Source organism: Xenopus laevis, chromosome 9_10S, assembly GCF_017654675.1.
Source record: "Xenopus laevis strain J_2021 chromosome 9_10S, Xenopus_laevis_v10.1, whole genome shotgun sequence".
NCBI lineage: Eukaryota > Metazoa > Chordata > Amphibia > Anura > Pipidae > Xenopus > Xenopus laevis.
This window is the reverse complement of record NC_054388.1, coordinates 55,482,693-55,493,607: the sequence shown is the minus strand read 5'-3', so window position 1 is coordinate 55,493,607 and position 10,915 is coordinate 55,482,693. Positions and strand designations below refer to the sequence as shown.

At 39.3% G+C, this 10,915-nt stretch overlaps 1 protein-coding gene across 2 annotated transcripts; it reads right to left on the bottom strand.

The window, feature by feature from the left end:
• Positions 1-312: 312 nt before the first annotated feature.
• hnmt.S (histamine N-methyltransferase S homeolog) lies at positions 313-10,915 on the bottom strand. 2 transcript variants are annotated; one of them, XM_041577655.1, is made up of 7 exons: positions 10,847-10,915; positions 7,446-7,688; positions 6,255-6,307; positions 5,474-5,581; positions 4,639-4,769; positions 2,876-2,969; positions 313-1,394 (listed from the first exon to the last, which is right to left on the bottom strand). In XM_041577655.1, exons 2-7 carry the CDS (start codon positions 7,595-7,597, stop codon positions 1,036-1,038), a joined length of 897 nt encoding a protein of 298 aa, XP_041433589.1. In that variant the 5' UTR covers positions 7,598-7,688; positions 10,847-10,915; the 3' UTR covers positions 313-1,035.

Genomic DNA, 10,915 nt, shown 5'->3' with positions numbered 1-10,915 from the left:
AGCCTATTGGGTTTATTTCATATTTATATGACTTTCTAGTAGACTTTAGGTATGAAGATCCAAATCACGGAAAGATCCATTATCCAAAAAGTCCCAGGTCCTGAGCATTCTGGATAAGAGGTTCCATACTGTCCCGTAGGTGGAGCCAAATCCATCATGAGATCATAATGGTGTCATGCCTATTTTGTGATGTCACCTTTTCATGATGGCAAAAGACACAACCATGCCCTCTAATGTACATGATCTTACCCCACTGCAAAGTAAATGCTTAAAATGCCTAAATCTAGTCATGATTGTAAGTCAGGTCTAATGTAGTATTCGAATCCAGTGTTTATTTAATACAAAGGTAATCAGCCATAAGAAACCTTGGCTTGTAGGTTGGGTTAGTAATTATGGATGTGAGTGCATTCTATGTAGGTATATTATGTGTATTGTATAGACAGATCTATGGAGTTATATTACACTAGTCACAAAACCACCAAAATTTAATCAGAACCCGTCCCCAAATAGTGCATTTAAAAAATTCCTGAATCAGCCATTAAACCATAAAATTCCTGTATCAGCCATTCAACCATAGTTCTATGAATATATGGTAGAGATAAACAATGTTTATCCTAGCTCTCACTTTAACTTGACCTTCAATCTGGGTTTCCAACAGTATCTAGTAGGTATTGTACCCAAATATTAGTCCAACCAGGTTGGAACTTATACATAACAGATAACTGAAAATGTATATATAGAAACATGTGTCCTATTTGAGATTGCCTATGATTAAGTGCTGGGGAAGCATGAAACATTTTGGGCTACGTGTGGGGTTATTATTGTATTTTAATATGATATAATAAATCATTTTTTCTCAATAGCATGATAATAGAGATATTTTTGAGTTTTTAGGGTGGAACTGTCAATCACTGCTGTTGACTCATTGGAAATAACTGTTGACTGTTTGCTATGGTTTACAGCAGTCAATCTATGTAAATTAAAGATCCCCCAGCTTGGTGTGGAAAGGGGGTTGTGTTCTCCACTCCAGACCAACTAATCCGCCTCCACTACAATCACACTAAGGTTGTTGTTAAAAATAACCTTCCCATCCTTTGTTGTACTGCACCTGGGACTTTTTAGGTCACAGATAATCTGATCCCTGAGCTCAGCAGGAGCATTTTTCCTAAAATCACACGTCTCGGTCAGAAAGTCCAGCAGAAGTTCCCCATTTTTGTCCCCCTCGATGAAACATTTAGTGATGTCCATGTCCGACTGCAGTTCGTGACTCTGGAACCGGGCGCCCATTGAACTAAGCATCTCTGCAATGTCTCCCGCAGTAACATACAGACAGAGGTCATTTAGAGGTAGCCGCTGCCCATATTTCTTCCATAGTGGGGCCCACCCACTGTTACCTACAGGAAAATAAAATATAATAGCTATTACAAAAGACTAAGGGTATGTAACTATATGTCCCATTTCTTAAGTACAGACAAGAGTGATATTAAAGACCTTCTACCAGTGGCATAATTAGAAGATAACTGGCCCAACAACATAATCATTTTAGGACCCTAAACCTTTGGAATAAGACATTTGTTATAAACATATATTTGAAATAGGGATGCACCGAATCATCTATTTTGGATTCAGCCGAACCTCCGAATTCTTCACAAAAGATTTGGCAAAATACCGAACTGAATCTGAATCCTAATTTGCATATGCAAATTAGGGGTGGGAAGGGGGAAACATTTTTTACTTCCTTGTTTTGTGACAAAAAGTCATTCGATATCCCTCCCCATCCCTAATTTGCATGTGCAAATTAGGATTCGGTTCGGCTGGGCAAAAGGATTTGGCTGAATCTGAATCCGGCTTAAAAAGTTTGAATCCTGGCCGAATCCCGAATCGAATCCTGGATTCGGTGCATCCCTAATTTGAAATGCTTAATAGTCAATCCATCGATGGTCCCCTATATCTTTGCAGGGCCAGTTTTTTCTGTCCCTGCTTTGAGTTAAATGGTGCAATATCGGGAGTAAAAAAACATAATTAAAGCAATTGTGCCAAGCTGCGGTACTGTTTAGAACCAGTTTGTAGTGCACTAATGTGTTAGTGTATTCTACCAGCGTCCGAGGATCAAATGTACGAAAAGAAGACTGTACATAATACCTGCCTTTAACCTCCCAGTACATCCAAAATTTACTTTGCATTGTAACACTAAATGCTCATTTTTCTAGCTGATTAGTGTGCAAAAGTAGTACACAATAAAGAACACCTTGCATTGAACCATATTGGAACAGGCATAATTTGTCCACAAAAAACAAAACAAAAGTTCTGCTTGTATCGAATGCTTCCGCCTCCTAATCTTTACACTTGGTCCTCTGGTCTTTACTAAATGAGGCCCCTTTTCTGTTTCCTGTTGTACAAAGATAGAAGTTTGCAATACGTAGTGTAATTACTAGGGATTTAATTATGACAGCGCAACTGTCTGCTTGATATCAGCCTTATCATCTTGGTTTGAATTGGTTTGATATTCATACAGCTTCTAAAAATTGTGGATTTGGTACAGGTATGGGATCCATTATCCTGTTTTTCAGAAAGAAATACTGTCTTCCATAGACTCCATTATATCCAAATGATTTAAAATTATTTCCTTTTTCTCAGAAATAATAAAACAGTACCCAACTAAGATATAATTAATGTTTATTGGAAGCAAAACCAGCCTTATTTACTGTTTACATGATTTTCTAAAAAAAGATGTTCCAAATTAAGGAAAGATCTGTTATCCAGAAAAACCCCAGGTCCCAAGCATTCTGGATAATAGGCCCCATACCCGTACATCCATAAATATATACAGTAGATAATAATTATTATATTATTGCTTTGTAGCGGTTTTTCTTACCTGATACAAGAATGATCAAGAGCTTCCCATTGGGTGCCAGGCAGCTTTTAAAGAATTTTAAGGTTCCTGGGACATCCTTTACATAATATAACATCTGGAATGATACAGAGAATCCATTAATCCCTGTAGCATCTTGGTAAATAATCTATACAAACGTGTGTAACACTGAGAAAAAATTGACTGGATATCTGTACATGGGGGGCTGGTATGCAATAAGAATAATGAACCCCCTCATTGCAAAATAAATAGGGAATAATGTACCCCCTACTTTAAATTATAAGGATATTAAATAAACTGAGGAGTTCTGTGACCATATAAAGGCACAAGGCTGCAGGCTGAGTTATACAGGGAACTCTTAGTATCACTTGTGTATTATAAGGGCTTGTACTCCTGCTGTATATTCTAAGGATATTAGGGGGCAAATTTACTTATGGTCGAATATCGAGGGTTAATAAACCCTCGATATTCGACTGTCGAAGTTAAAAAAGGATTTACCGCAATTCGATTTTAATCCATCGATCAAATGATTTTTCTTCGACCAAAAAAAGCTAGCAAAGCCTATGGGGACCTTCCCCATAGGCTAACATTGACTTCGGTAGGTTTTAGGTGGCGAACTAGGGGGTCGAAGTTTTTTTTTAAAGAGACAGTACTTTGACTATCGAATGGTCGAATAGTTGAGCGATTTTTAGTTCGAATTGTTAGATTCGAAGTCGTAGTCAAAGGTCGAAGTAGCCCATTCGATGGTCGAAGTAGCCAAAAAAAACATTCGAAATTCTATTTTTTTTTATTCTATTCCTTCACTCGAGCTAAGTAAATGGGCCCCTAGAAGTCACTTATGGATTCTGTGACAATATAAAGGCATGAGTTATACAGGGACCTCTATCACTCATACAATAAAGGATAATGTACCCCCTACTATAAATTATAAGGCCAAATACAGGCACACGTCTGCAGGCTGAGTTATACAGGCATAATATTATAAGGGATAATGTACCCTTTACTGTGAAATATAAGTAGTGATGAGCAAATCTGTTCCTTTTTCTCAGAAACACACTGAAGTCAATAGGCTTCAAAAAATTTTTATGTACAATCATTTTTTAAGTGTACAACAAATTTTTAAGCACTTGATAAATTTTCGTGGTGGATTTTCTCAAAAAAATTCATAAATGGCAAAGTGTGGAATTTCACAGTGAATCCATGCCTGGCTAAAAAAAATCACTTATCACGAATTATAAGGATAACAAAAATCACTGAGGGGTTCTGTGACAATCTAAAGGCACAAGGCTGCAGGCAACTCTGGGTATCACTCATGTATTATAATGGATAATGTAATAAATTACAAGGATATTAGAAATTACTTCTGTGAAACTACAGAGATAAGAGGCAGAAGACTGAATGACTGAATGTTTTGATTTGTCATGGAACTCCAGGATGATAGCTAATATTTCATTTCAAATTGCTCATAATATGGCATAGGGCTGATGTTCTACATCCCACAGCCAGCTGTGCTACACCTCTTACCATACAATTTTTCATTTAACCCACTCCATTCTCATCCTCCTTCCCTCTGCCTGGATTGCAGTGAGGACACAATACTATAGGGTAAAGAGTACTCTCTGTACAAAAGTAGAGTTTACTAGAAACCCTGTAAGTAAGGGAGGTCTGGGCTTTGAACTGATGACTGTAGAATTGACACAGTAGCCCTCTTTCACATGTTGGTCAGTCTGCGAGCCCTTTTCCTTCTTTATCAACTTATATATTACCTGTATCATATGGATAAAATCATACTTTGTCATCTGTTTATCTTCAGTGACTCTGTGTTCAAATTCACTTGAGGTCTGGTGATGCCAGGAGAAGGTGACATATCCCAGATTTGGGGCCTTTGCCACACGCTCTAAAAGAAATTGCACATTAATGAATGATGCCGGAAGGGCTTTGGATAAAGATTGTTCCAGGCAAAGTCCACTGATAAGAGAAACATTTACAGAGCAATACAACTCTTGGTGCTGTCCCTGCTGGAATGTGTATCTGGTGGTGTAAATAGGAGGTCAGTTAGAGTCTTTTCTTGCAACATAGGAACATTCCTTTCTGTTTGCCTGATGTGACCAGATCAGATGAAGTGCCCTTTGTGCATGGGGTTGGGCAGTCACCCAGCTAGAGAAAGAGTTTTCTGAAGTCAATGGTGATATACCATTACCGTGTCACTGTCTCTAGCTCAGTTGTCTCTAGGAAGGTCTTTATGCTATAATGTGATGGGAACTATTAGAATATTTAATAAATATTAATATAATAATAATATTAAATAAAAGGCACTTGTGTTTATTTCTTTAAACCACTAGCATCCACAAAAAGTGCAATTTCTAACTCCAGTGGATCTGTTTTTTACCCACAATGCCATGTTTAGCATGGTGGACATAAGGCAGAGTTGTGCTAGGAGCAACAGCATACAATTTCCAGCATTAAACAGATGCCTGTGCATGTTTCTAAAGTTGCAAGTTTGCTGCATGCCATATGCAACTTACAACAGCTGAATAAAATGTAATATGCCCCAGTACCACATTTAGGGTTTTGGAACTCCAGATGGTGCTTGGTACCCACCCTTGTAGCCAAGGATTTGCTCAGCACTTGGTTCCACAATCTGGTTGTTTATGGAGACTCCTGGCCATCGAGCCTGTATCTTGGCAATCATCTGCAGGTCAATCTCTCCTGGTAGGAACATATTTACAGAAGTTATTGGCACTGATTTACCTTGGTAGGTAATAATCTCTGCCAGTGCAGTTACCAATAGCATCCAATCAGAATTCTGTTTTTACTTTTATGCTTCTGTGTTGCTATAAGCAACTGCACTGATGCAATATAGTAACTCATTAATCGGGCACATTTAAGGGGAAACTATACATGAGCTCATTCAGTTGACCTTGCAGAAAAGGTACATAAACAACATCTGAACTTATAAAAATAAATGTTATTTTACACTGACATATCTAATTCTAAAGATTAAAGGAAACCATAATAGTCTGTGTCTGTACTGCTGGGACTGCTTTTCCACCCCCTTTAGGCTCACAGTGTAATGCTACCCCTTCACCTTGTTCCATCACAAAGTGATAGATTCTGGGATTTGAAGTCCCCCTGCTTTCCATTATGGGTGGTGCACAGATTATTTACAAAGCAGAGTGACTACAAGTCTGATAATTCAGCCTGCCAGTTAAAGAACCACTGATTAAAAGTATAATTAATTAGGACAGACATTTTTGCATACAGTGTTGTAGGACAAAGTCTTGCTCGTGTGCAATATATTTGCGCTTTGTGGCTCAGGTTTTTGTGCCTCCTAATCACAAGGACATACAGTTTCCCCAAAGGTATTATTTTTGCAACTAACCTGATCCACTTCCAATGCCTAGGACGTCAATCACCGGCTTGTCATTTCCTATACTGTAACACAGGGATAAAATACAGATACACCAATGTTATTATAAAAGATCTTTTTACTAAGAAAAAGTTAAAGGGGACCTGTCACCCCAAAAAAATATTTAAAATCCTATTTTATCACATTAGTCAAGCAACTTTAATTACACTATATGAATTATTTGAATCTTGTTTCCTTCAGTCTGGGAATTCATAATTAAAGTAAGCAGGCAGGAGCCATTTTATGGACACTGTTATTAAGGCAAGCCTTGCATCAGCTCAGAATCTTGTTTCTGCACTAGAATGGGGGACCTGATAACCATCCCCATGCCCTGGTTACACAATTAAATGGTAAAGAGAACTGGGGGGAATGTGGGGAGAGCAGTGACATCTAGGAAGAGCTGAATGGAAAGTGAAAGTAATTGTCTGCCCTGCCTCTATGCCTAAGGCACAGAGGAGGGGCAGGCAATATTTGATTGACAGCTGAGATTTTATTAATGTGTTTACAACAGCTATGAATGCTTTAAAGGGGTTGTTCATCTTCCAAACACTTTTCAGTTCAGTTGTTTTCCGATTGTTCCCCAGAAAAAAAAGACTTTTTTTTTCAATTACTTTCCATTAATTTTCATTTTTACTGTTTTTCCAAAATCTAAGTTTAATGTTTAAAGTCCCTGTTTCAGGTGTTCGAGTCTGGCAGCTCAGTAATTCAAGACTCTAAACTGTACAATTTTGCACATTAAGTTGATACATTTTTTAGCAGCATCTCTGGAGTATTAGCAACTATTGTATTAATTCTAACAGCTGCCTGTAATGAAAACCAGAGATTCTGCTCAGCAGGGACAAAGATAAGAAATGTATCAACCAATGTATCAATTTAGAACAGTTACAGAGTCAGCAACTCCCCAGAGAAGGTGAAAAAAAGATACTTTAATGTTAGAAAAATAGTCACAAATAGAAAATAGAAAGTAATTGAGCAAAAGTTTTTCTGGTGAACAATCTGAAACCAACTGAAGTGGAAAAAGTGTTTGAAGGTGAACAACCTCTTTAAGACTAAGATTGCAGGACATGGGTTTTTTAAAAAACTTGTTTCTGTGCAGACATCTGACCGTGGAGGTGCCACTGATATCATTTTGTTGCAGCCCTAGGGGATTTGTTTCCCTCTTACCTTGAGATGATGTCGGGTAGCTTGGTCTCAATAAAGTGCTGCATGCACTGGTGCTCTGTGGAGTTTTGCAGGAACAGCCGGAATGATTCCACATATCTGCTGTGGTCGGAGAGTAAAGATCTCAGCCCGGAATCCATTTCTCTTCCTCGCATTCAAACACTGCAAAGATCCTTGAGCTTTTCTACTGCTCAGCAGTTTTCTGCCCAGAGAGTATCTTCACTGCTCAGCCGGATTCTTTCATTGCTGCAATAAAGTGGGAAGGGAGGCCAAGATTATCTGGCAATCTCTGCCTCTGTATTGCCTCTGTATTGTCTGTATCATAGCACTGCCTTGGTCATGAAATTAAGGAAGAGGCTGAAAATGTCTCCCTGCTAAATATTTAATAGTCCGTTTTCATGCCATATGCAGACAAACACACATACACAAACATACAGTATTGAGACAATCACAGGCACTCAATCTCATATAGAGATGTCGCGAACTGTTCGCAGGCGAACTTGTTCGCGCGAACATCGGGTGTTCGCGCTCGCCGGAAGTTCGCGAACGTCGCGCGACGTTCGCCATTTTGGGTTCGCCATTGTTGGCGCTTTTTTTTGCCCTCTCACCCCAGACCAGCAGGTACATGGCAGCCAATCAGGAAGCTCTCCCCTGGACCACTCCCCTTCCCTATAAAAACCGAAGCCCTGCAGCATTTTTTCACTCTGCCTGTGTGTGCTGAAGAGATAGTGTAGGGAGAGAGCTGCTGCCTGTTAGTGATTTCAGGGACAGTTGAAAGTTTGCTGGCTAGTAATCGTTTTGATACTGCTCTGTTATTGGAGGGACAGAAGTCTGCAGGGGTTTGAGGGACATTTAAGCTTAGGTAGCTTTGCTGGCTAGTAATCTACCTTCTACTGCAGTGCTCTGTATGTAGCTGCAGTGGGCAGCTGTCCTGCTTCTGATCTCATCTGCTGACTGCTGCAATAACAGTAGTCCTTGTAAGGACTGCTTTTATTTATTTTTTTGTTGTTTTACTACTACTACTACTACTACTACTATAAGAGCCCAGTGCTATTAGTCTAGCAGTGTTGGGGAGTGGGACTGGTGTGCTAATCTGCTGCTCCTAGTAGTTCAGCAGCACCAACTTTAATTTTTTTTTTTAATATTCATTTTTTTTTTATTTTACTTTTTTTTATTTTACTACCGCTGTAGTAGTGTATAAGTTGACCTTTTAGGCATTATTTGCCCTGTAGGCATTATTTGCACACTGTTTTCTTCAACCCGCCATCTAGCTGTGTGACCTTGTTCACATTCTGTCTAAATATCCATAATATTACCGTCTCCAGAAAAAACACCGGAGTGACTTTTTTCAAGCAGCATTCATATATTTTACGTAATCCGTATCCACCGCTGTAGTAGTGTATACGTTGACCTTGTAGGCATTATTTGCACAGTGTTTTCTTCAACCTAGGTCACAAAAGTGTCGATTACCTGACCTTTATTAAAATGAATGAGGGGTGGATCTCGGAGGGTTACTGCACGCCAACGACGTTGACCTTGTAGGCATTGTTTGCCCAGTTTTTTTGGCCGCAGCCACTGAAGCACAGAGGCCAGAAAAAATATGCCATATAAATGCTGAAAATAGTCATTTTTTGCCATACGTTGACTCAACGTATATGGCAAAAAATGACTATTTTCAGCATTTATATGGCATATTTTTTCTGGCAACTGTGCTTCAGTGGCTGCGTCCAAAAAAACTGGGCAAACAATGTCTACAAGGTCAACGTATGGCGAAAAATGACTATTTTCAGCATTTATATGGCATATTTTTTCTGGCAACTGTGCTTCAGTGGCTGCGTCCAAAAAAACTGGGCAAACAATGCCTACAAGGTCAACGTATGGCAGTTGTTTAAAGAGAACAGTAGATTACTAGCCAGCAAAGCTACCTAAGCTAAAATGTCCCTCAAATCCCTGCAGACTTCTGTCCCTCCAATACAGAGCAGTATCAAGCAGATTACTAGCCAGCAAACTTACTATCATCTGTCCCTGAAATCACTAACAGCTCTCCCCCTACACTATCTCTTCCAAGCACACACAGGCAGATTTTTCAGATACATTTTTGCCCTTGATCCCCCTCTGGCATGCCACTGTCCAGGTCGTTGCACCCTTTAAACAACTTTAAAATCATTTTTCTGGCCAGAAATGTCTTTTCTAGATGTTAAAGTTCGCCTTCCCATTGAAGTCTATGGGGTTCGCGAACCGTTCGCGAACCGCTCGCATTTTTGCGCAAGTTCGCGAATATGTTCGCGAACTTTTTTTCCGACGTTCGCTACATCCCTAATCTCATACAGGTAGACAGATATTATAATGGTGTTATCTGTTATCCACTTTTTATCCTGTGCCATATAGCTAGGGTTGCCACCTGGCCGGTATTTTACTGGCCTGGCCTGTAAAAATGACAGTTGATCCCAATGTTATTAATAGGGAAAAAAGATAAATATATAGGAATGCCGGTATTTTTTTACAGGAAAGGTGGCAACCCTACATATGACCCTTTTTCAATTTCTGACATTGCTACACAGCACCTTGTTTATAGGAACTATCGTAGTGTTTCTGAAGCAAACAGATTTACCAGTGCAGGGCAACAGTACATGATGTTTTTATTACTTTAAAACACTTTAATTTTTTGGTGTTACTGTTGCTGTTCCTGGGAAACATGTGAGTTCTCCCGCTTAGAACTCCCAGGGGCATATTTATTATGCTGAGTAAAAAAGAAATACGCTAAAGAAACAGGGTAAAAAGCTGTGCAAATGAATGGTGAATTTATCTAGGTGTGTAATATTACGTCATGCAAAGACAGATTTGACGCTACTGGTAGAAGTCACTATAAGAAAAAATGCATAATTTTTTTTTAATTATAACACAGTGAAGCCTGGCGACATGTGGTATATTATCCTGCTGTTTTTTTACACAACATAATAAATATACCTCCCCAGAATTATAAGTACAACTTACTATTCCCTTTTACTGTTGTTTTCTGGTTCTCACATCCCCTTTTATTTTACCTTATTTCCCTCTTTCTGAGCTGCTTGCCCCCACCCCTTTGCTTTTAGATTATTGACATTATCAGCCAGGACAAACTGAAATCTTTTGATCTTATAGAAAAGCAAAGTTCAGTCTAGTTGTGGAAGGCCGGCAGCTGGGAGAGGTGGCTGCCCATGTATGCTAGTAGAACTGTAACGATAGAAAAGGCATCAGGGTTCTCTGTTCCTTCATAGGAGGGTACTATAGGAATTTACATGCTGGAGACTGGAAGTACTCAGTGCGGGAGGATCGGCTGTTGCAGTAGAGTTGCAGAAGAGTTGCAGACAGAAGATTCATGCAGATTTGTTCAGTGTGCAGCCTCAGCCTGCCATTGTACTCACAGTGTATCCAGAAACTGTAGCATTCCTGTGGCTGTACTCCCTCCCCCTGGCTCAGCCTCAGTATGTGCA